The following is a 26,163-nucleotide window of genomic DNA, read 5'->3' on the forward strand; positions in this document are numbered from 1 at the left end:
AGAACGCCACTTTTGCAGTTTTCTACTCTAGGCACTAAATCTACATTGCATCCTCTGGTGCTTACTGATGTAATTTTAACATAAGTTTTTTAACCAAGTCGCCTAAGAACAAGTGCTTCACATTTTCACTTTCGGGTTCCAATTTGCCACATTAGCTGGCTGCCAGTAATTACATCTTGGTTTCTCCTGACACACAATCTGGGCCTCCTTCTAACTCTTTGTCAGCATTCCTCCACAGCAGCTATACAAATGGAAGGCAGGTGTGACACTATTTAGTTTGCCAAAGGAATGTCTTTCTAGGTTAGTATATAGTAGTATGAGTAAGTTAATTGTAAGAGGTACATTCTTAAATTAGATGTGCACTTGTCTAAAGTTTTGTCAGCTTTGAGAGTGACATGCCAGACACCGATTTTTGGAGCATTCCAGGTACTCTTAAACAATACATGTTTAGATCTCGCACTGATACACACAAAATCCAACTTGTAAATTAGAGCAATATGAGCTGACAGAACCTGTGTGTGCTGCCTAAACTTGTTGGATCCTCCTCACACTTTCACGTTTTACTGGTGATCCACTCATATCCCCAGCTGTTATCAAATCACCTGTCGATCCCATAATCTTCTTTTCTTTCCCTTGCAAATTACTCTCTTTTAGGAAAAAATATTGCACTTTTCAATTCCTATGCTTACTATATCAACACCATGGTTTTATCAAAGATACTTAAAAAAAAAAAAAAAAAGCAGATGCAATCTATGTAAACAGCAGACATATTATGGACTCAGTCAAGAAGAAGTTGTCAGGAAATCCAGTGGAACTACTCCACTGCGTGAGAGCAACAGGAATGATTCCTCAGTTAGACAATAAACTCTTCAAGACTAAGAACAGGGACATTACCACAACAAATAAATGACAAAGTAGAAAACAAATTTTATTGGATGAACAAATTGTCTAAAAGTCTCCCTTTTTTTGGTTAACAAAAGCAGCAACCCACAAAATATCCTGCATTCCAGGACAAGTGTTCATGTCAACAAAAATTATCCTTAAGCACATTTCATTTGTATGTAGAATATTATAATCGCTAAAATATTTTTCGGCAAAGTTATTAATCCAAACAGAGGTGCTTTACAAGGAAACCTGAAAAATAATGCTGACAGAGGTATACTTTTAGGGCTGCCAATATTTTTGGTACTTAATAGTGTCATCCCTCATAGAAAAATTAACAAGTAAAAATGCGATGACATTTGGAGACACAATGAAAGAAAAGAATAGCCAACAAGTCACAGTGTATTCAGCTTGATTATCAGCAAATTCAACTTCATTTTTATTTAAAAAGGCTGTGGAAAATGAAGCGAATTCAATGGTCACAAAGGTGATATAGTCAGAAGTCCTCACTACTTCATCCACAGAACAGGCAGAAGAGGGGTAACAAGACAAGCTTATTCTATACTGTTGTGCCTCAAGCCTTCCACAAAGTAATGTAATTTTCCCTGTACAATCAATCAATCTCAAGCTTTTCAGATACAACAGCACTAATTGGTACCAGCTGGCAAAAAATGTTTTAAGGGAAATAGATACTAAATCCACTGGGAATTAGACTGAGACCACCCACTTCAGTTAAGTTTCACACATTTTTTGCATTACAATATTTCTAATAGACAGTGGCAGCCTTATTGCATTTAAAATAAAAATGTTACAAAGAAAGGAAACACTGACATTTTTACCTTTATATATTATGCAGGATAACTAATCATTTTAGAAAGTCATAAGAGATGAAGTTTCATGCTTTGAGTATCCTACTTTTCAATGCTGCTTGTTTACATCAATGGCTTTAACCACAATTTGTTCTTTTGTTTTCATGGTCCCAAATGCAGTTCAATTATTTGAAGTGACAGTTTACTTATTATATTTACTCTGATTACAAAGTACAATAATCTGTGCTTGTCAAGTTTACACATCTGATCTCAGTCACCACGGCCATATGTATTTAAATAACTATGAGATTGTATTTTATACCATGATTTCTATTCATATGTACCCTAGGCTTAATAAACTCCTACTATGTCTTAGCACAATTTTAGTATACCAGCTGTGCTGTACTAAAGTTAATTTCTATCATTCCCTTCATAATCAGTATAACTCTGATAGCCACTGTTCCTCCTCTCATGTATATTACACATCTTCTTCCACGTGGACTCTGGATGGAAACCAGCACTGAAAGATCTACCCAGATGTCCATGCTGTTTCTTGGTGATACTGTCTTCGCTTTCAGATTTGGCAATTCCCTGTGCTTGTGGTTGAATATCTCGCCTAATGTTTCCAAATGGGAAATTCCAAGGACCAAATCTTTGCCAATTAAGTCTCTGAAAAGCGATGATACAATGCAGATTTCCTCCTACCTGACAAAAGGTAAAGAATGTTAAGAAGAGTCCAGAGAAAAAAGTAATTAATGATCTACTAGTATTATTTATGAGACAAACTGCTTTCGCTTAGTTCTTCAACTCCTTTACTTGCTCCCTTTTTAATCTTTTACACAGTACGTAAGTTTACCTAACATTCTCATACTAGCATAACCAAGCTTCTGCCTAACTTACCTTTACACCAGGCATGTCCAAAGTCCGGCCCGCGGGCCAATTGCGGCCCGTGCTCCAGTTTAATACGGCCCCACAGGTAATTTGGCAATATCTATCTTTAATGGCCCCCAACGAATCCAAATGTATTGAGATGAATACATTGTAAAATCTCAGTTAATGTCAGTTGGTCTAAATCAGTTATAAATATATTTGGACACAACATGTATACTTGGTGTTATGTTCCTGTTCATATTTTTTGAACTTAAAAGTTGACAGACAACCTTTATTACCAATAATATGTAATGTACTTTACAATGTTCCTGACATATATTTCAGCTTCCTGGATTTTTTTTTCATCTGGCCTTCAGATATGAAAGGCAGAGTGATTTAACACCTGTTTAGATTTGTCATCCATGTGACGAAATGAAAAGTATGCTGTTTGCAATAAACTTTACATAAAATAGTTAATTTGCATTTAATTTTAATGGTTCAAAGAATGTCAGGCAAAATGGTCGGCCCTCACGCATGTTCACTTCATCAAATCTGGCCCTCTTTGAAAAAAGTTTGGACACCCCTGCTTTACACTCTCCATGCAAAACACATAATTATCACGTTGTTTCTGTCTTCTTTCTATTCATCTTCAGATTTCTTTCATGCATCGAGAGTTACAGTAACCAAGATTCCAAGATGTATGTCCCTGTGGGTGCTCTACCTCAGGTGTTGGTGTATCCCAATGCCGTTGATTAGAGATTTTTAGCAGAAGGTCAGAATGTGCATGTGCTGTAGCTGTCATGTGGTGCCGCTGGAATTTCATTTAGCACGCAGATGGCCCAACCTTCTCAGTTCCTTCTCTACAGTAGTGCCTTTATATTGAACTCCGAAACAGAGGGGGACAGTGGAACATCCACAGAGAAACACATCTTGAAGAACCTCAGCTACTGCACAAGGTGAGCGACTTTCTCTTTTTCATTGAGTGCTATCGCTATAGGCCCTCCACTTCAGGTGATTGTACACGGGCATCCACTATAAGTTTTACTTGGTGGAGAAGAGGACTGTTAGGCCTAGTATGGTACTGGCTTGTGGGCACAGTTCCTTGGAAAGTGCACATCTGAGTTACCACATAGGAAGAAATTAAGATCCGCCCACCTCATTAGTGGAGCCAGGCAGTGTGCCCCTACTAGTCAGGTGCTTCCTCCTAAGTTCTAACCCTGCAGATGGAGAATGTGGGAAATACAAGCTGGTGGGCTTGGTGGGGGGAGTCAGTGGGAGAGGTGACTGAGAGTCCGACTCTTTCCCAGACAGCCCCAGCTGCTGGGCTGTTTTGAGAATAGCACTGCCCGTCCCATCCCTGTCACCTCTGCCTACCCCTAACCCCCGTAGCTGTAGCTGCTGGGCTGCTTCAAGAGTAGCAGTGGCATCTCTCTATCCCCTCTCCCCTCCTCAGATAACTCCAGGCTCTTCTATTCAGAGGACAAGGGAGGGGCAGTCAGAAGCGGGAAAAGAAAGTCCTAGGCAGCCCCAGCTGGGCTGCAGACTTTCCAGGAAGCAGCTGGGAGAGAGCAGACAAGGAGACCCACAGGCAGGTCCAACTGAGCTGTGGGCAGTGCCTAGGATAGTAAAGGCAAGGCAGTAAAAATGAAAGAAAAAAAAAAGGATTCAACTAAATTTTACTTTTTAAATGCGATATTTCTTTGTCACGGTGTTGGAGATTACCCCATGTGTGCCATTTACAAGTTACATGCATTTTGCAGGATTTTTCCTCTCTTGGCCTTTCAGGTAATTTTTTCAGTCTCTGCCTGATTTGGACCTTTCAGGAAGTGGTTGTCTAGGAATGGGAAGAGTATGATCCCTTGCTTGTGCAGGTGTGTTGCTATGACCACAAGGGTTTTGGAGAATAACCTTCGGTCAAGTGAACAGTCCAAAGGCCAGTATTCTGTATTGGAAACGGTCACGTCCAACTGTGAATTGAAGGAATCATCTGTGAGCTGGGTTCATGGTAATGTGGAAATACGCATCTTATAGGTCAAGGACTGAAAACCACTCCAACATTCCAGTGCTGGATTTATTGTGCCTAATGTGACCATCTTGAATTTATGGGACCATACAAATCTGTTGAGTTTCTTTAGATTTAGTATGTGCTGCCATCTTCCTTTTTTTCCTCCTGGATCAAAAAAGTGGGAATAGAAGCCCTTCTCTCTGTATTGTGTAGGCACTGGTTCTACAGCATCTTGGTGCAATAGATGATCTAATTCCTGCCTTAGGAATGATTGTGAGAAGGGTCTCTGAAGAGGGACAGAGGGGGTACGTCTAGACTACAGGCTTTTGTCAACAGCTTCTGTCGACAAAGAGAGTCTAGACTACATCCAGTTCTGTCGACAAAGCAAGCCGCTTTATCGACATGACAGTGTAGATGCAAAGGACAGTGTAGATGCAATAACGCCTTCTGTCGATAGAACTCTGTTGACAAAAGGCGTTATTCCTCGTAGAATGAGGTTTACAGCCGTCGCCAAAATTGCTGAGTTCTGTTGACGTTATGTCGACAGAATTCAGTGGCAGTGTAGACGCAGGTATAGTTTTGTCAACAAAAGTCGTTTTGTCGACAAAACCCTGTAATCTAGACACATCCAGAAGGGTTATGGCAGGGGGCAAGAAATAAAGGGGATGGCATAACCCAATCTTATGCTTTATAAGGCCCAATGATCCTTCATGGTGCACTCCCATGCACAGCAGAAGTGCCTCATTCAGTGGCCACAGGGCAAAGTGGTGTTGATGTGAGGGGAGGTTGTTCAAACCTTCAATCAACTTTTCAAAAACATTGTTAGGTGGTGGCTGTGATGCCATTTGCTGAGGTGATGAGGGTTGTTGCCTTGAAGGTCTATATCTGTCTTCTGGACTCATGTGGTCTGGACCATGGATGAGTAAACTGCATCCCTCTGGCATGCTGGTAAGGCTAGTAGCACTTTCTCTTTGCAAGAGGTGTGTAGATGCTCAGTATGTGAAGAGTCACACATGCATCTTTCAGAGAGTGGAGAATTTCATTGGTCTTAGATTAAAACAATTTATTTTTGACATGGAGAGGTCCTCTAACTTAATTTGTGGATTGTTTGGGGGGGGGGGGCTGGAAACAAGAGCCAAGATGATCTACACATCACAATAGTTGGGGCAGGAGTGCATGCTGCCCTATCAACAATTTCCAGAGAAGCCTATAGGGCAGGACTACTCAACTTTGGAAACCCCAGGGGCCACAATGATACTCTCAGCACATGCCAAGGGCTGCAACTTAAGTGTGATTGCATATATATATGCAAATAGCTTCTTTAACACTGACGGGCATGAATACAAAGATTAAGGCAAGACTACACAGCACACAGATCCCATTTAAGTCAGTTCTGCTGATATTAATAAAATACAATATTTACCCGATTTCCACCCATATTTTACCACTTTTAATGAGCAATGACAGTCCAGGAATTTAACTACTAAAATGCATATCAACAGAAGACAACTATATTGACTACTTTTTTGTTTTGGCTTCCATGTTGAGCCCCATGTAAACTTCTGACCTTGGAAACTGCACCACGGGCCGCATGTGGCCCATATGTTGAGTAGTCCTGCTATAGGGCAATCCTAGATATTATAGGTCCCTCAGTGAGCAATGTCTCGAATTGTGCTCTTTTATCTTCAAGAGAGCCAGTCATAAACGCTAATAACGTCCCATAATTGTCAAATTCTGCTAGAAAGATATTGTAGTCAGTCACCTAGGATTGTTAAGGTGTAGACTTTCCATCCTCAGAGGTCTAGTCTCCTGTAGTCTTTGTCCGAGGTGTGGATGTGGACTGGGGACGTTTGAAGTGATGGTTCGCCACCTCAAACACCAACTAGTTTTGTGGTAGGTGGGAAAAGAAAAAGTCCATTCCCTTGGACAGCATGTGCTATTTTCTATCAGCCCAGTTGTCTGCCATACCACTTCAGTAGGTTCCAGAATTGCATCATTTATTGAGGAAGAGAATGATTGCAAGATTTTGAGCAGCTTATGTTGGTTTTCCTGGATATCCTCCAATGAGATGTCCTAACCTAGAGTGATTCTTTTAAAGAGGTCTTGAAATTGTTTGAAGTCATCTGCCACTGTAAGTGGGGTGGCATGGTGGCCACACTTAGAGGAAGAAGAAGAGTTGTATGTTGGCTACACATTCTCAGGGTCTGTTTCTTCACTAAAAAAAATATATCACTATTTCATGAAGATAAAATCCAGCTTCACTATCAGGAAAGGGGTAATTTTATGCTCCCAAAAATTTGAGTAAAATGTGTTGTCTTTTAGCATCTTTGTCTGGTTTTCTTAATTTCAATAGCATTTTTTCTCAGCAGGAGTTATAATTAACAGATTCAGAAATTTCAAGGTCAGAAGAGACCACCATGATCATGTAGGCTGACGTGCTGCATAACATAAGCCATAGACCTACCCCAATAATTTTCACTCTCCCAGGCATGGCAGCCATAGGATTTGAATTCTCAACTTCTAACCATGTAGGAGATTTCATCAAAAGTTAAAACTACAGATTCTTAAGTGCAGCAAAGTTTGAATAAGCTTCTTGGGGAAAGAGAAGACTACTGTAAAAGTTTTTTCACCCATCTTAATAAGTCAGTATTACCTTCTTTGTTTTTCTATGCTGCAGACCTCTTTCCAGGTGCCGAATATCCAAGTATTCTGGATTTTGAGTGTTCAGATCAGTAACAATATCTGCCCACCTACAAAATAAAATAGACTAACATGTAGAAAAGATTACAAAACTCTGCTGCTATAATTTATGGAAATACACAAATAATTCATTTCCACAATTGTTAAAGGCACGTTATCATTTCCTGTGATAACCAAACTAAGATTTGAATGAGCACATGAAAAAAAAAATCAATATTAAAGACTTGGGGATGTGATAAACATTTTAAGCTTTAATAACCAATTCCCATTATTCACTGCAGTGGAGGATGGTGCCTAAAATGAGTGACACAGCTGCAGATAAGTAAAAAATTGGGACAGCACTTTACAGTAAAAAATAACATGGAAAGAAAAATATTTACACCTCCATGTCTCACCTTTACTGTCCTTATTCCCAACCTCTCCCTCTCTAATCTGGTTTTTATCCTAGGATCCACATGCTCTTGTTCTTACAGCCTCAAATCAAAGGGCAGACAAAGTCTGTAGGCGCAGTTTACAAAGGGATACCCCTCTCACCGGGTACATATGGCCCTAAGGTCTAGGCCCCAAGAACACATTCCCCTCTGACAGGGTATTTATGACCCTGAGGCCTAGTCATCGGGTAAGCCCTCTCCCCCCCGGTTGTAGGGTGGGGAGGTAGGGGGACCCGGGCCCTCCCACTCCACCAGGTCCCAGCGCAAGGCCCTGTAGGCAGAGGTGAGTTCCACTGCCAGCTCAGCGGAGATTCCTACTGATACGCACCAAGCTCCTGGAGGACAATCCTCCACTCTGGGCTACTTTCTACCACTCCCGACGAGTTGCTCCACTCCCCAAGTGTTGCTTGGCAGGTCGCACCCCAGTAGTCGGCCTCCTGGGTTGGGGCTGTCAATCCTGGGGCATCTGGGATTGCAGTTGCGGCGGCTGTTGCTCCAGGGGTTGCTGGGGCGACGGCTGCTGCGGCTGCTTCTCTGGTGGCTGTGGTTGTGACTGCTGTCCCTCAGGCAGCTCTGGCTGCACAGGAGCTCTGGACCGTGCTCCTTCCCCTCCCGGTGGTCAGCCCCAACTGAGTGGCTCCCTGGGCTTTTATACCATGACCCCTCTGGGGGTGGAGCTTTTTTGGCCAGGGCAACTCTCTGCCCCATTGTGTGAGGTAGATTCACCCCGTCACACTCAAATTTCCTATGTTCTGGAGGGAAACCGATCTCTCAGAAATGCTGATTTTTTTGGAGAAAAGCTGTTTCCTCCCTCTAGAATCTGGTACAGTTTTTTAGAAATCCAGCACCACATGAGACTGAGGAAGCTGTTCAGTGAATTAGTTACAACAAAGACACTGGTATTTCCTGAACAAAAACAAAGTGCTTTGAGTAACACCTTTTCTAAGTCTCTTTTCATATTTTCTGATTTTTGATTGTCTATTTAGGTCGTAAACATCTGGGATTGGAACCTTATCTCCTGTACTTTGTACTCACTCTATGCTCAAACTAACACTGTCAACATGTTGTAGATTTGATTACAGAATTAGTAACTCAGATCTAGTATAATATGAAAAAAATCAAAACAGTCACTAAAGCTCTGACTATTGTAAAAATATTGAGTACTCCATGAGTTATGGAAGCTACAAATCCAGGCAGGCTGCACTCCCATCAATCCCATTGGCTGGAAATCATGGCCAATGGCAGTGGGGCAGTGCTTTCCTGACTGGAGAGGGCAATTCTTAAAAGAAACTGAATTTTTAAGTACCTATATTCTAGAACTTAAAAAAAAGACATAGAAAAGTATATGGACTTACTTTTTACAGTGAATGGTAGGGTGTTTTCTACTTGATTCTCCAATTAAGACCCAATATTCCACTTCTTGTTGCAAGAGGTGACCTCTGTTGAACAAAAAATGCAATTCTAATAAGACTCAGCACACATACTGCAATGAAATATAGCAGCATATTAACTTGCTATTGGTTTTTTAGATTAGTATGATTGAGACATTACAACTTGTTAATGAACTAAAATTAACATCTCATGACAAACATGCTACACATACACTTACAGTCTCATAAAAATGAGTTAATGGCTGTAGTCTGTCCAGCCTAACTACTAGCTTTTACTTCTTGAAATTTCTGGGCTTTCAATTTCTGTTTCTTAGCAGACTAAAAAGTAACACGTGCAAAAGAAGACACAGGTTGGAAAAGATTGTTTTTGTACTGTGCTTATGTGTTGGTAGACATTAGCCAACCATGGAGTTAGTTAAGACACTGTCTTAAAGACAGACACACAATGTATAGGGATGGATGGAGGCAACATAAAAAGGAAGGCTGTGTCTACACTGGCATGAATTTCCAGAAATGCTTAAAACAGAATAGTTTTCGTTATAAGTATTTCCGGAAAAAGAGCGTCTACATTGGCAGGCTGCTTTTCCGGAAAAGCCCTTTTTCCGGAAAAGCGTCTGTGGCCAATGTAGACGCGCTTTTCCGGAAAAGAGCCCCGATCGCCATTTTCGTGATCGGGGCTTTTTTCTGGAAAAGACTACTGGGCTGTCTACACTGGCCCTTTTCCGGAACAGTGTTCCGGAATAAGGACTTATGCCCGAGCGGGAGCAGCGTAGCTTTTCCGGAATAGCGGCTGATTTTGTACAGTAGAGCGTCGTTGCTTTTCCGGAAATTCAAGGGCCAGTGTAGACAGCTCGCAGCTTATTCCGGAAAAGCAGCTGATTTTCCGGAATAAGTGGCCCAGTGTAGACACAGCCGAACAGTGGAGTGGACTAGAAAGAAAAAGGGAAGACAGTCAGCATACACACACTCAGATTCCTATAGTCTCCTACATTTTTGCCACAGAAAAACTGTCATGGCCTCTGGGCAAGAGAGAATATTTTGGAAAAATCCATTCCCTGCGTAAAAAAGGAAAACGTGTCAAGTATAAGAAAATGATGCAGGGCCTAGTTGCAAGAATGAATCATCATAAGGAACATTGCTTATTGAGAAAAAATGATGTGGATGTGGCTGAGTAGATCAACAGGTTAGTAACTTAAATAAATAATTCACTTTGCAATGCGTCATTCTTCAAGACTCTCTCTATGCCTTTTAGTATAAGAGTGATTTCACAAGTAAGTTCTCAAGCTGTTTGCTATGTTGAATGTTGCTAGAAATAAAGTTTAGATTAAACAAGTCAGAAGGATTAGCTAATTAGTTAACTAATGTAGAATCTGTCACTCAAATATACAATTCAGAAAGCTTCAGTATGAGAAACCTAGAGTTGATATAGTTGCCACTGAGTGTCATTTTCTTATTTTATATTATATAATATATGCTCCTTTTGGAACATCATGGCCACAGACTATAATGGTGATGCCATAAATCTATTTCCTATTTTACTTCAGCATAACTCAGCTTTTCCAGGGAACTCCATGCTGTACTTGTTTTCTCGAAAAAACAACAGAAGTGCCAGTCAGGTCAATGGGGCTTACTCCAAAATTAAGTGCACTTTAAGCAAAGTCAGTTTTAGCTTTTTGGATAATTTAGTTTAAATCAATTATTCTTTTTGGTAATTTAAAGCAAACCCACTCTGAACAAGAGTATTCGGAGTTCAAGTCCAGCACCCTATCTTCCTTTTACTTATTATTTAATTATTTTATATTAAGATTTAATTATTAAAACCAACTTCACAGTGACAAGGCAAAAACAAGAGGCCAAAACTTGCTGCAGAGACTATCAACAGGAGACCTGGAAATCTGTAAAATAATGAGACATTCCATTCCCACTCAGATGCTAACATTCTGTCCCTACAACACTTTCAATTCATATATAAATGCCATGCTCATCTGTAGCCATCATTTTGATGGAAGATTCACATAAGAGCAAGCATAATTAAAGATTCTTACCTGTATGCTTTATTAGCTTTTACAGGGGTAGCTTCGAATCCAATTGGACAAAAATAATGATTTTGGCAATGATAGATATAAGCCATTGACTCATCTTTCAATCCTTGTGTTAACTTTACCAAGGCCCCTGCAGCTACAAAGAAAGACACTTTTAATCTTGCATTCAGTAGGAACCAGAAGAGTTGAGTTATTTCTCTTACATCTGCTGATATTATATTTATTGTCGCAGTGCACAAGCAGCAGTATAATACTTTACAGGAAAGGTTTAAAATAAACAAATATATTTAATTTTTAGTTTGTTCTTTCAGATCCCATTCTCTAAAAACATATTACCCTGAAACAGTTACAAGAACTATTTCTCTAGAAATGGCACACAATTGAAACACTTGTCATTTAGATCTAAGTGAAGGGTTGTTTTTTTCCATTTTCCAAGAGTCTTAATTAAAGACTTAGGGCTTGTTTTTGTTTTAAGCTACATTAAAATATAAACTGACAAAAGCAAGAATATTGACAACTATTCAGAGGAAACCCACTGTCTTTAATTCCACTGACTCCAGTTAATACAGCATTAGTACAGAAGTATATTTTAGAGAGACCTGTAATTCTTAGCCCCACACCCACCACAAAGAGGGAGCTGCTCTAGCCTGGCTGGGTGCGCCGTGTGCAGGAGCACTCCAACCTGGCTGAGGCACGACGGGGAACCACCCCAACCCAGCCAGGCCGAAGCAACCCTTCTCCCTGCCAGTCTCTCCATTTAACCAGTTAAACATAACATTATATCCCTAATCTGAACCTTGACCGCAACATATTCCTTAACCCAGTGGTCTCCAACCTTTTTACCCCCAAGTTCACTTTTTAAATGTCCGGGCAAGCAAAGATCTACCCCATCTCTTCCCCAAGACCCCACCCCTTCCTTGAGGTCCCACCCTGTCCATTCCCCTCCTCTCCATCATTTGCTGTCCCCAGCCCTTACTCACTCTCACTGGGTTGAAACAGGAGGTTCAGGCTCTGGGGTGGGAATGAGGGATTTGGGTGTGGGAAGGGGTGAAAGATGCAAGCTCTAGGAGGGAATTTGGGTGCAGGAGGTGGTAGAGAAGGGGATGCTGGCTCAGGGAGGGGGCTCCACACTGGAGAATGTTGGGGTTAGGTGGAGGGTTGGGGTGCTGAGCTTGTGGATGGAGGTGCAGGATTTTGGGTTGGAGTGTATGAGGACACAGATTTGCAGTGCGTGGATAGTGCAGGAGTGTTGTAGTCCAACTATAGTGCTTGCAGATAGGAGAGAGACTAGAGGAGCACTGAAACAAGGAAAACTTATTTCTCTCCTTAAAGAGCAGAGATACAATATGTTATTTCTACTCCCTGGGTATAGAATTTAGCAAACTGTCCCTCACAAGAGCAGTGGAGATTGCTAGCTATCTCCCAGTTCCTTTTTCAGCATGGTGCATCCTCCATCTTAGCTCTCTTCCCTTTGACATTTTATTACCTTAAATGTAATTAAAAGGTTCAGCTACATACTTTTATATGCAGAGTAGTCTTCAATTAGAGAATGATACAGCTTATATATTCATAAACACCTGCACTCAGCCTGGGGTCAGCTGAGGACTCCAGCTGATCCCAGCTTCCACAGCGCTGCCCCTTTGAAACGCTGCAGCAGCATTTCAAAGGGACAGTGCACGTGATTAATCACAATTATTTTTTTTTGATTGCTTGACAGCCCTAGTACAGTAAACTTCCGATAATCCAGCATCTTTAGGACCCAGGGGGTGCCGGATTATCAGATATGCCGGGCTATCGGAAGGGGGGAGGAGCTATGAGGGGTCTAGGGTGGGGTGGGGGAGATGGCGCTGCAGGACCAACCCGGCAGCACCCCAGCTGCTCTGCCCCAGACTTCTAAGTCAGCTGCTGCTGAAACTGACCAGTGGCTGACTCTGGGAAGCCTGGGGCAGTGCACCCCAGCTGCTCTGCCCCTGACTTCCACAAGTCAACGGCTGCTGAAACTGACCAGTGGCTGATTCGGGGAAGCCCGGGGCAGAGCAGCTCCAATTGTCCGGCTGCCTGGAGCACTTCTGGACTAGCAGGAGTGCCGGACCACTGGATGCTGGACAACTGGAGCTTTACTGTATTTATATACAAAAAAAAAAAAAAAGACTTCCCAAGTGTTGAAACATATCAGTTGAAGGGATATGCTGTGAAGGTGAATTCACATCTTGAGAGAGAAACCATGCACAGGCTGGGAAGCCAAATGCCTGTAGCATCATAGGAGTGCAGCTGTTTCTCAGTAATCACATATGAGGTATATTATTTTAGTTAAAAGAAAGGAAAATTGAGTACATGGAGGGAGGAAAGGAAGATTAGAAAAAGCTATACAACTCAGAGCCATTTGTTGTTCTGCCTGTAACTATGTTAAGTTGGCACTTCAGTTACACAAATTGTTCTCTTGATCCTAAAAAAATTTACAACTACAGTTTTCCAACGTACACACTAAATTAGTGTTTAATTTTAGCTACTTACCAGTTTCTCCAGCTGTCTTGTTCTTCCCATGAGGTTTATACAGAACATATGAACATCCTTTAACATGGAAATGATCATTAATTTGTCTAAACCATCTGAAAAACAATAAGATTTGTTTTAAACATTTAGGTATTTTAAAAACAAAGACTGAAGAAAATATGTTTGTAATATTTATAATTCCTTTCATCCATCTTCTCTTCTTTTAGTGATTTAGAATATAAACTCATTGGGGCAAGGTCAATCTCCCCATGCATTTATTTAGTACTTTGCCCAATAGTGGGTTGGTCTCAATTAGAGTTGTGAGGTCCTCTAGTAGTACAAGTAATAAATAATTTATCACAAAGAGTTGGAAGCACCAGAAGTCTAATAATGGATATATAACTTGTTCACCTTTATCTTACCAGCTCAAATACTACACAGATCCATACTGAACAAAGTTCTTATTCTCAGATACAGCTAATTAGGTCTTACTCCAGTTTCTAAATAGGTCTGCACATAAAACTATCATGACATCTGACATATTTGATGATGTATTAAAAAAAGGAAAGGATTGATTGGATATGGAGAACAGACATAGAGACTGATGTGCATCTAAAATGAAAGGTGAATTACAGATTTTTTTAAAAGAAGAGTATTCCCTGCCATATTAATTTTTGGATGCTCCATGTCACCCTGCCAGTGAAGGCTCACAGTACAGGCAGTAGTAATGCAACTAGAGCCATCAACTTAGAAGCATAACAAAAAATACTAGGACACCAAAAACAGCTCAAGAAAAAAAAACTATTAAAGGAAACTAAAATTGATTTCATTGTTCATAATAGAACAACAAGAAGTCCTGTGGCACCTTATAGGCTAACAGATTTATTGGAGCAGAAGCTTTTGTGGGCAAAGACCCACTTTGTCAGATGCATGTAGTAAAAATTCCAGAGGCAGGTATAAATATATAGGCATAAGAAGAAAGTTCCAATCAAGCATAAGGCTAGAGATAATGAGGTCAATTCAGTCAGGGAGGATGAGGCCCACGTCTAGCAGCTGATGTGGAGGTATGAACACCAAGGCTGTGTCCAGACTCAGGGGTTTTTTCGAAAAAAGTAGCCTTTTTTCGAAAAAACTTCCCCTGCATCCAGACTCAAGCCGCGTTCTTTCGAAATTAATTCGAAAGAACGCGGCTTTTCTTTCGATGGCGGTAAACCTCAATTTACGAGGAAGAACGCCTTCTTTCGAAAGTTCCTCTTTCGAAAGAAGGCGTTCTTCAATGTAAATAGGGCTTCTTCGAAAGAGAGCATCCAGACTCACTGGATGCTTTCTTTCGAAAAAGCAAGCCGCTTTTTCGAAATTTCTCCGTGCAGTCTAGACGCTCTCTTTCGAAAGAGGCTCTTTCGAAAGATGCTTTCGAAAGAGCCTCTTTCGAAAGAAGCCTGCAGTCTAGACATAGCCCAAGAGAGGAGAAACTACTTTTGTAGTTGGCTAGCCATTCACAGTCTTTGTTTAATCGTAAACTGAGAGTATCACATTTGCAGATGAATTGTAGGTCTGCAGTTTCTCTTTGAAGTTCTTGAAGTTTTTTTGTTGCAGGACGGCTACTTTTAAATCTGCTACTGTGTGTCCAGGGAGATTGAAGTGTTCTCCTACAGGTTTTTGTGCATTGCCATTCCTGATTTGTGTCCATTTATTCTTTTACATAGGGACTGTCCAGTTTGGCCGATGCATATGGCAGAGGGGCATTGCTGGCACATGATTGCATATATTATATTGGTAGATGTGCAGGTGAATGAGCCTGTAATGATGTGGCTGATGTGGTTAGGTCCTGTGATGGTGTCTCTGGTGTAGATATGGGGGCAGAGTTGGCACTGAGGTTTATTGCAGGGATTGGTTCCAGAGTGGAAGTTACTCCACATCAGCTGTTAAAAGTGGGCCTCATCCTCCCTGACTGAATTGACCTCCTTAACTCTAGCCTTACTCTTGATTGGAACTCTTTTCTTATGCCTGTATATTTATACCTGCCTCTGGAATTTCCACTACATACATCTGATGAATGGGTCTTTGCCCATGAAAGCTTCTGCTCCAAGAACACGGCTACCCCTCTGATAATTGTTCATAATGTTTTCAGAAATCCAAAATAAAACACACTGAGTTTGAGTATATTATTGGTTTTTTAAGAGTGTTAATTATTTTTAGTATTAGAAAATTATTCTATATATTAACATTTCAGTTATATCAAGAAAACAAATTGTACCTCATTAAAGTAGTATTTCCAGTGAAGGGACCAAATCTAATTTCCTCAAATGGGGGTTGAAAGCCCAAAATATGCAAGGCTTCTTCTTGAGTAATAGGTGGTAGACTGAAAATTAAGTTAATAATCACAATTAACAGAGTATTTAGATAGCTATTTTAGGTCCCATGACTTTGAAATGGAATAGAAATGACTTACTTTCCCGTTCCAAGTGTGCTATATAAGTAATTCCAGCAAGACACTAGAGAGGAAATTCCACAGGAAGTCTTATATTGTGGTCGGCTAATACAGTACCTGAGGGGAGAGAGTAAAATTTTATTTAGATATATGCAGTTTATTACATTTTCTTTTGCGACAATTTACCCAAAGGTTAAATAGTATTTTTTTAAAAGTATTTTGTCTCACCTTGTCTTTACAATAAGTCACTAGTAAGACTCAATATCCATATGTGAATTAAAATATCTGTAATAAATATGCCAATTTCTCTTTCATGAGACGTCACCCAGAAAAAAAGTGAACGAAATGGAAATCTGACACATTTCACAAACACCAGTCTCACACACATTCGTTTGCTTATCACTTCTAAAGCTAAGTGGTGATATCAATCCCACTCCATCAAGATCTGTGCGGAGACCACCAACTCAATTTACAAGGGCCTAATAACTATTTTAACAATTTTGGGGCAGAAATGAAATAAGTCAAATTTACATTAATGATATTGTGGAAAAGATGATGAGTATCCCTGTAGTAATATCTTGGCCCGACAGCCTTTCAAATCAATAGCTTCCTAATACTTCAGTTCCTTTCTAAATTGCAACCTTTTCAAACTTCACCAACGGAGACGATTTTACATCACAGGTTCCTAGTACTAAACTTCATTTCCCATAACATAGAAACTTTTTGAAGGGTTAAAATTAGATTGGTGGCTTCAACCCAGTTCTCAGCGAACATTCTGCAGTATATTCACAGTTCTATATGACTGCAAATTTTAATCAAGTAGCTCCAATCACAAGGGCAGAATGTTAGTTAAAGTACACCTGTACATGTGAGTAAATTTACGCATTGCTTGCTCATGCTTCTGGGCTTTCAACAATAAGGAAAAACATAAAGTTACTATACATCCCAGGCCCTCTTGTAATATCAGGTCTAGTTCAGTAACTATTTTTAACCAATCCCATATACCCTTCAATTCGATTAAATAAAAACTCTTACACATTAAAGTTTAAAATAAGTCAGACAGCATGCATTTACAAACAAGTTCTGCATACTGTGGTAGTCTTAATTAGGACTTTTAAATAATACCATCTTCTGATGTCAAGCACTTTCCGCTGCTTTATGTCTTCAACAATGGAATGCTGAGAACACTCCCGGTACTGTTTGCTTTTTTTGTCCAGAGATTTTTTCTTTATTACTTGTTTTTTCATGTTGCCTACAAGATAAATTTTAGAAGCAGTTAACAAATATTTAATATTCGAGCTAAATATTTCCACCAGAATGCCCTTCCAGTAGGCATTCAGTGTACTGCTAACAAAAAGACAATATGCTGCATGGCTAGAAGTGTAATCACCCCTGTGATTAAGGGATGTTAAGAAGTGGGTATTTTCGCTAATTGTGTAGTTGATAAAATTTGTATCGACTACCCTATTAGTCAATAAAGGAAGGCACTCAGCCCTGGCTTGTGCCAGGTCCGGGAACTTTCCCCACTGCTTGCCCGCCCGGCTCTTACTACATTTAAACTGGGGTAGCTCCTGGACCCGCACAAGCCAGGACCAAGCCAGGCTTGCTCACTCCCCACTTGCGCCGGGTCCAGCAGCCCCATCTACAGACACAGAGGGGAGCTGGAACCCCTTGCAGACAAGGGCTGCTGCAGGAGCAGCTTCTGTTCATGGCCAGCCCAGGCCTCCGTGGACAGGGCCTGCTTTGCGGGGGAGGAAGGTGGGCAGCCGGGAGCTGAGGCCCCCTGTGGACAGGTGCTGCTTCGTGGGATGTGGACCAGTCTCTGCCTGCAGTAAGGCTAAGCCCCACGCTGTTGCCTCTGCCACCACAGAGATGGTGCTGGGAGAAATAAGCTTTTAAGTCAGCTCCCGCTCCCCACCCTTTCTGCCTCTGATACAGAGGCAACAAGGGGGAGGAGGGAGAAAGGAAAAGTTAGCCTGTGAACTGGCACAGTTTTGGGAAGAGCGAGTTAACTGGTATATAATATTACACAATAGTATATTTTACTGAACACTATTTCTATTCTCTATTACAGTGGTCACCAACCAATAGATCGGGATCTACTGGTAGATCCTGAAGCCTTTGACAGGTGATCCTGGCAGGTTTGGCCAGGAGGCTGTCAAGTGCTGACACTTCATGTGCCCCTCTCAGCACTGCCACGTTGTTCCTGCCCTCTGCGTTGGAGCTGCCCCACCACCCCCAGGAGCCTCCTGCTTGCTGTGCAGGGCACAGGAAGAAGAGGAGGAGATGCTAATATCAGGGTGCCCCTCCCCTCACCCTGTATCCCATCTCCACAGAGTGGGAGAGGGCAGGGATGGAGAGAATTTGCTGGGTGCTTCTGGGAGTGGTAGAGGGCCAGAGTAGGGTTGAGCCTGCCTTAGTCCCCTGCAGCACCACCCAGAAGCCACCTGTGGTAAGCGGTGCCCAGCTGGAGCCTGCATTCCAAACCGCATCCCCAGTCCTCAACCCCTCCTGCACCCAAAACCATTACCCTAGCCCTGAGTCCCCCTGCACCCAAACTCCCTCCTAGAGCCTATTCCCTCAACCCCCTCCTGCACTTTTAGCCCAAGATCAGAGTCTGCATCCCCTTGCCCCAAACCCTAGCCCTCTTCCCTCAGTCTGATAAAAGTGAGTGAGGATGGGGGAGGGAGGAAGAATGGTGTGAGCAGGAGTGGGGCAGGAAGGAGACAGGGAAAGGTTATTTGGGTTTGAGGTGGATCCCGGATTGCATTTAAATTAAAAAAGTGATCTCAGAAAGAGCAGTGGTCTCCAGCCTATCAACTGAATGGACTTTCTTACCCCAGCCATCCCAGGAATTGGTGGCTTTTAATGACTTTTTCACTTGGTGCACTAGAGGGAGAGCAGACCACTGACACTAATGTAAAATCATACATCTAATCTTTCTATTACTAATTTGCACCTAAGGCTATGAAGAGCGGAAATATATCCCCAGCAACTTTCCCTTATTGCAAGTCACTATATAGGAAGAACAACAACAACAAAAATAGGTGAGGGGGACTATTTTCCATCTTGTTTTGCAATTACATATTTTTGAACCACAGTGAAATATGTTTCAGCAGTGAAACCATACCTGTAAAATACACATTATCCATACATCTTCTCTTTCAAAAGAGCACTTTATGTATGCATATAGTCAAAGCCGATATAGATAAGATAGATAAGATAGATAGCTGCAAAGACTGTTTTATGATCTTTAAGATACTTGAGAACTTGACTGGTGAGCCAACACAAAAATTCAATATGGAGAGAACACAATAATATTCATTTTCCCCTCCTCCTTAGGTGGAAAATAGGCTGAATTATATGAGCATATAAGATTTATACCACCTTGTATTAGTTCTACAGCTTGAAAATGTATGCCATATCACTCATAAACTATTGTGTTGTACAGGAAAGCACACGTACAGTAAGGAAGCAAGAGTCACAAGGTTGGATACACTGTGGCCACTACGCTTCTGGCCTGACCCACTCCTATCCTAACCCACCCCAGCCAGCATCTGTGAGGCCACCACAAAGACTATTTCTACAACAGAAATGGCATGCACGTATGGGAGGGGTTGCATTGGCCGTCCACGTCACCCAGGCAGCATTTTTCTGAATAGTTCATTGCTGTAATGTCATACCTGTTCTGTTTTTCAGCTTTGGGGCCACTCCATTGAACTCTGTTTTGTCAATTTCCCATGCCAGTGGAAGCTTTCCAAGACTACTAGATAAATTTTCCAAGTTAGTGTCTTCATTGTAGATTATCTCTGAAGCACCATCTCGAATACCAGTAAAGTTAGGTGTATTATTTCCAACATTTAAGGCAGCACTATCTTGTAGGCAGGCATTAACTGTAGCACTTGGACTTCTACAAACAGACGTTACCTGGTTTAAAAAAGCATAGTCTGAACAGATAGTATAAATTTTTTCCCGGGTGTGAGTCACAGGACATCCCCAGGGATAATGCCCATCTCCAGAAGGAGCCAGTGACACAGGGGAGGTACCAGAAGTACAATATGGCTTTACGTCATCATGAAGAGCCGCTTCTGGAGATTTTTTTTCAGGTCTGTCTTCAACATGTCCAGAACCATTCTCCCTTTCACTTTCTGCAATGTTCGGCATTGAATGATACTAAAAAGTTCCGTCTAGTTAAGAAGTGTTCCGCAATTTTTGTAAATAAAAATACAGCCTACATCATTGCCTGCAGGTTTGCAAGCTATGGATGAGGCACCTGCAAAAAGAAAAAAGCAACAGTTAGCACAGCAAGCCTCAACTGATAAACATGCTATATACAATCTTTAAATAAGGGCTTTTATTTTAAAAATTGCAAACAATGATACTTGCAGTATATTTCAGGGTAAGTCAGTATACAAAATGCTCTACATTGCTGTCTAAACATTTGCTTTCTGTAAGTACAGGCAGTCCCCGAGTTACGCGGATCCGACTTATGTCGGATCCGCAGTTACAAACGGGGCCCTTCCTCTCCCTGGTCTCCAGCAGACCAGGGAGAGGAAGCAAAGCGGCGGAACACGCGGGCAGCGGACAGGGCTGTCCGCTGCCCACGTGCTCCGCGGCTTGGCTCTGCTTTGCCCCCCCCACCCCCCCGTCCCCCTGGTCTGCAGACCAGGGGGACGGGGGGGGGGGGGCAAAGCAGAGCCAAGCCACGGAGCAGCGGCCAGCTGACAGCCCAGACGCGTCTGGGCTGTCAGCTGACCGCGCGCTCCCCGGCTTGGCTCTGCTTTGCCCCCTCCCCCACCCCGTCCCCCTGGTCTGCAGATCAGGGGGACGGGGAGCAAAGCAGAGCAAAGCCACGGAGCCCAAGGGCACCAGGACAGCCACGGCGCGTCTAGGCTGTCCCGCTGCCCCCGTGCTCCGCGGCTTTGCTCCGGACACCTGTGGTACAGCAGCTGGGGCGCTGCCAGTTGGTCCCGTAGCGCCGCTCTGGGCGCTACTGGACCAACCGGGCAGCACCCCAGCTGCTCTGCCCCAGGCGTCCTGATTCAGCCACTGCTAGTCAGTTTCAGCAGCGGCTGAATCAGGACGCCTGGGGCAGAGCAGCTTGGGTGCTGCTGGATTGGTCCAGTAGCGCCGAGGAGCGGCGGCGCTACTGGACCAACCCAGCAGCACCCCAGCTGCTCTGCCCCAGGCGTCCCCAAGTCAGCCGCTGCTGAAACTGACCAGTGGCTGACTACAGGAAGCCCCTGCCCCAGGCTTCCTGGAATCAGCCGCTGATCAGTTTCAGCAGCAGCTGACTTGGGGATGCCTGGGGTTCTTAAGTTGAATCTGTATGTAAGTCAGAACTGGCGTCCAGATTCAGCCGCTGTTGAAACTGATCAGTTTCAGCAGCGGCTGAATCTGGACACCAGTTCCGACTTACATACAGATTCAACTTAAGAACAAACCTACAGTCCCTATCTTGTACGTAACCCGGGGACTGCCTGTACTACTAGAATGCTGATACATGCAGAGCTTTCATTATTTGTAAAGTGCCAAGAGCATAATCTGTGCTGATAGCATACTAAGTAAACTTAAATAAGTTTTTTTTTTAAATTTAGGATAATAAATAGCTTTTCAACTGAAGAAATTAGCATATTCATGAACACTGCAGTTTATTAGTTTGTAACACACATCTGTAACTGAAATCATACAGATCACAAATGCACTTTCCAATCATTACTGAATTAAAGGGATATCAACTAAAAAAAGCATACTTCTCACTAAAATCTTACCGATTTTTGCTATCAGAGAAACTCAAATGCATTGTAACTAGAAGAGCAGAAACATTTCCTTTTCAGTTTGTATATAAGGGCTGTGTCTACATTGGCAAGATTTTGCGCAAAAGCAGCTACACTGGCCGCGAGTATTTGTGCAAGAACACTGATGTTCTACTGTATGAAATCAGTGCTTCTTGCGCAAATACTCTGACACTCCCGCTCAGGGAGAAGTCCTCTTGCACAAGTATTCTTGCGCAAGAGGCCAGTGTAGACAGGTAACATCAATTTCTTGGGCAAGAAAGCCCGATGGCTAAAATGACCATCAGAGCTTTCTTGCGCAAGTGAGTGTCTACACTGGCACGGATGCTTTTGCGCAAAAGCAAATCTTTTGCGCAAAGGCACATGCCAGTATAGACGCTCTCTTGCGCAAATACTTTTAATGGAAAACTTTTCTGTTAAAAGTATTTGCACAAAATAATGCCAGTGTAGACACAGCCAAGGTGTTTTACTGGCTTTCCTATATAGATACTCAGTCTTCCTTTTTGTTTGTGTGAGTTTTTCACATAGCAACAGGGGAAGAAAAGGTTTGGGGGGGTGGTTTTGTTGGTGTATATATACACATGTTTGTTTTATACAGACAAGAAAATAAGGCAAGTGTACTTCTACTTCTAAAAACTACTTTTAATCAAAGGTTTAAAATCAAGGGGATGACACCCTTGAAATCGTCCATACTGCTGCAACGTGGGTAACAATTATGAGGAAACACAAACAGAAGGAGGGATGTGAAAGATTAACTAGTGGGGCCTGGAACAGCACCCTGTCTGCTGTGGGCGGGGGGGGGGGCTGCTCCATCCCCATGGGGCCCGCTCCAGCCCAACCAGAGCAGACTCTGCCCTACCCCATTTAATTGGTTAACTAGTTAAACATAACATTCGCCAGTTAACTAAACAGAATTTTACATCTCTTAATACACATTCACACACCATTTCCTAAGACAGCTAGAGCTACAGTGGTTTGTACCCGAGGTTATATCAGGAACCACTGAGGAGAGTGAATCCTCCAGCCAGCACCACGCACACAGGAACATAGCACCCACGTTTGTATGCATCAGGCAGCCCTAGAAACCCTCCATCAGGCCTGGGAGAAGATGGGCAGCTATCTAAACTCCACCCACTCATGACACCAAGACAGCAGCAGCTTTTCTCATTGCAAATGCCCCTCCCCGAACGTGGGGCTGGATCAGTGGCTCACACAATGGCCAATAGGTTCCAGAGTTAACACAGCAGTGGGAGGACCCTGAGCAGCCCTGGCAGAGAGCAGGGTTTCACTGCTCACTGGCTGGGCCAAGAAAAGCAAGTGGCTGCTGCAGCCCAGCCCATCTCAACCCTGCGCAAAGGGCAGTGGCCACCAGAAGCTGCGACAAATCTGCCCCGTTTCACCTCAGGATGGGAACCATGGGGAAGCCTCCCCAGCTTCTTTATTTCCCTTGGGACACAGACACCGAAAGCTGCAAGTAATTACTTTCATGGCAACTCCAAGATGAGACTGCACCAGAAACAGAAGGGAGGTAGAGAGTACAGCTCAAGCTCCAACTAATACTCAGCATGGCTGCCTAGATGAGGAGGGGAAAGAGGGACCCTCGCAAAGGAGAGGGAAACCCAGTGGCAGTGACCTTCCAGAGCCCTGGATTATTCATGACAGCTGGCAGGCTAGAAATGCACCAGGTCCAAAATAGGGATGTTAAATTTAGATTAACTAACTAATCAAATAGTCAGTGTGGTACCACATTCTATAAGGGTACCTCCACCTTTGAATTGTAGTAAGCCCCTCAGTGGGGCTCTTGTACATTTCAAAAGCTGAAGCAGCGCAGGGAATGCAGGGCCAGCGGGGAGTCCCCAGCTCCGTGCAGCACCTCAGCCTTTGAAATTTCAAAAGAAAGCCCCGCAGAAAGCATAGGGCTAGCAGGGGAGTCTCCGGTAAACCCCGCGCTCCCTGTGGGGCCTCTGCTTTTGACATATACAAAAGCCCCACTGGGGCTCTTGTACACTTCAAATGCAGAATCCCAGCAGAAGCAGCGTGAGCAGAGATTGCTTCAGTAGCTGCTTCCAGTTTCCTGCTGAGCCTCTACCTCCCCTACTCTCCATGGAGATGGTGGTGGGGGGAACCAACCCTTGCTGCCTCTCTCTGATTCAAAGGGAGGGGGGGGGAGAGACTAGTTGCATCACTAGTTGACTATCCAATAAGCTTCTGCTTATCAGATAGTCAACTAGTTGGTTAGATCCCTAGTCCAAAACAGAGCAATGCACCACCCCCAATGGTATTACCAGTGCTCCCAAGGCGCCTTGGGGCAGGAAGAAGCAGCAAGGGAGGGACAGATTTTAGGCCAATAAGAACATACCAGAGGTATGATGAGCAGAGCTTGTTGGGAGGGCTTGCTGGGTGCTATGGTGTAGGAAGGCTGGTAGTTTGTGCGAGGGCTGTGTCCATAACAACAGGGCCCCTACATCTAGGAGCTGTTACAGTCTTGTGGCTCCATCCCAGCCACGGACGACCTGAAAGAAGGGTACAACCCCCACCAGGGGGGTGTGACACATATGTGTTTGCCATCAGTGGCTGTCTGATGAGAACAGCATGGCTGCTAGGGTCTATGTAACAAAGCTGTTTCCCTACAGTTACCCCAGCCCAGCGCTGCACTTGTGGCTCATCTGACGTAATGCTGAAAAGGCTTTCTCCCATCAGTTTCATGACAGCTAATGTTTTCAAATTTAGCTGAAACAGTGACATCGAGAGACTCTTACGGCAATCTTGAGTGAGGACTCTAGACACAGCCACAACATAAATATGGAATATAAATAATAAAGCTGCTCATCTGCAACTCGGGGTGCTCCTGATAGTAAAACACACACACACAAAGGGCTAAAAGCTATGACCTTCTAAATTATAATTAAGCCTTATAATACATAAATACAGCAGTCCCTAGCCATGCATACAGTGGAAAAGGGCTTATGCTGTTGGAATGAGAACTAAAACTAGAAGCTGCTTTTTTTTTTAGCCTTTATTTAAAGTAACCTCACTGAGTCTACAAATGTCTGGATGTACAGTCAGGTTTGCAATGAGGGCATTGGCAAGGGACAAGGGTAGGTTGAATACAAAAGCCAGAATTTTGTGTGACTGCTTCCATCTAGAGCATCTTCCCAGGTTTCACTCTTTGGAAGGCTTGCTGAGCCATAGTTGGCTAGAAACCTTGGAGGCTATTATGCAACAATTTTGCTTCCAAAAGATTTTTCTTTGAGCCAAATTACTGTCATTAGGATGGCAATAGTATTGGCTTGGCCAGCCAGACCTAAAAATAGATTACATGATTTAAGCTTATTTTAGAAGTTAGCTTGGCACTGACAGGCTGTGCCAGATTGTTCATGGAGCTACAGATACCCCACTTGTGTGAGAAACGTGGGCAGTTCAGCAACCTCTACAGATTCTGGGCATGTCTCTCCATACAGTCAAAAGTGGGGGGGGAGGGGAGGAAAGGAGGGATATTTTACGCTGTAGAGTCTCACACAGTAAGGCCAGAAAAGGCCAACCAGCTCACCTAGTCTGACCTCCTGTGTCACAGGCTGCCAGCGCCCTCAGAATAAACCCAACCGCCGATATTAGATGCAGGTGTTACAGCTCACACCTCAGACTACTACATGGCGCAGGAGAAGAGCAGGGACTGAGGTGCGCTTGTACCTAAAGCCCCCACAACAGCAGGGAAAGGACAAGAGATTCCCCGACGTATCCCTGCACCCACACACCGCAGAGAGCAAACACCTGCCAGCCTGATGGGGGGGGGGGGAGATATTCCTTCACCGCCAGAGCCTTGCTGCAGGGCACCCCGGCCCCACACCCTCCCCTTTGCCCCAGAGCCCAGCTGGGGCGCCCCTAACCCAAACACCCCTCCTGCCAGAAGCCAGTCCTGGAGTAACCCCCCCCCCGAACCCAGACACGGGGCAGACCCCCCGAGATTTCCTCCCCCAAAGTCCTTTACCCCATCACCCGCTCCACCCCCCGGGCCATGGTGCAGCCCAGCGCTGCCTCACCCTTTGCCAGAGCCCCCGCTCGCAGGCCCTCTCCTGTCCCGGGGAGAAGGAGCATCGAAGAGCAGCAGCTTCCAGCCCCGGCAGGCTGGGCGCTCCGCTCACGGCGAGCTGGGCTCTGCACAGCCCAGCAGCACCTAGTGGTGGCCAGAAATTCTGCAGGGGAAACAGGGAATAATGCAAATTCTGCACCGTTCCCCCAGGAGTACCTGTGCAATCCAGCTCCTGCACCTTCCCCAGCGGCAGGAGCTGTGGGGTGATCCTGGCTCACCTGCAG

At 43.6% G+C, this 26,163-nt stretch overlaps 1 protein-coding gene and 1 long non-coding RNA gene across 7 annotated transcripts in view; one reads left to right on the forward strand and one right to left on the reverse strand.

Moving 5' to 3' along the window:
- The window catches only part of LOC142826446 (uncharacterized), a 31,444-nt gene extending 26,687 nt beyond the window's left edge, over positions 1 to 4,757 (forward strand). The window contains exons 3-4 of one of the 2 annotated variants that reach the window (XR_012900565.2): positions 3,215 to 3,517; positions 4,347 to 4,757. This is a non-coding gene — a long non-coding RNA (uncharacterized LOC142826446). Of the gene's footprint in view, positions 1 to 3,214; positions 4,195 to 4,346 lie in introns of those variants that run through there. The other variant, XR_012900564.2, reaches the window with a different exon arrangement.
- On the reverse strand, positions 904 to 26,163 carry BIVM (basic, immunoglobulin-like variable motif containing). Of its 5 annotated transcripts, none has more exons than XM_006131032.5 (11): positions 25,890 to 26,036; positions 20,123 to 20,327; positions 19,738 to 19,981; positions 17,180 to 17,306; positions 16,076 to 16,171; positions 15,881 to 15,985; positions 13,645 to 13,739; positions 11,134 to 11,266; positions 9,053 to 9,136; positions 7,220 to 7,316; positions 904 to 2,392 (listed from the first exon to the last, which is right to left on the reverse strand). In XM_006131032.5, exons 2-11 carry the CDS (start codon positions 20,216 to 20,218, stop codon positions 2,075 to 2,077), a joined length of 1,395 nt encoding a protein of 464 aa, XP_006131094.2. In that variant the 5' UTR covers positions 20,219 to 20,327; positions 25,890 to 26,036; the 3' UTR covers positions 904 to 2,074. The 5 variants fall into 5 exon arrangements, with proteins under 5 accessions (XP_006131094.2, XP_014432969.2, XP_075774850.2 ...); XM_014577483.4 differs by adding an exon at positions 24,209 to 24,362 and having other exon boundaries at positions 19,738 to 20,327; positions 25,890 to 26,015; XM_075918735.2 differs by lacking the exon at positions 25,890 to 26,036 and adding an exon at positions 26,096 to 26,163 and having other exon boundaries at positions 19,738 to 20,327.

This window comes from Pelodiscus sinensis, chromosome 1 (assembly GCF_052426305.1).
Source record: "Pelodiscus sinensis isolate ZL-2025 chromosome 1, ASM5242630v1, whole genome shotgun sequence".
In the NCBI taxonomy this organism is placed as follows: Eukaryota; Metazoa; Chordata; order Testudines; family Trionychidae; genus Pelodiscus; species Pelodiscus sinensis.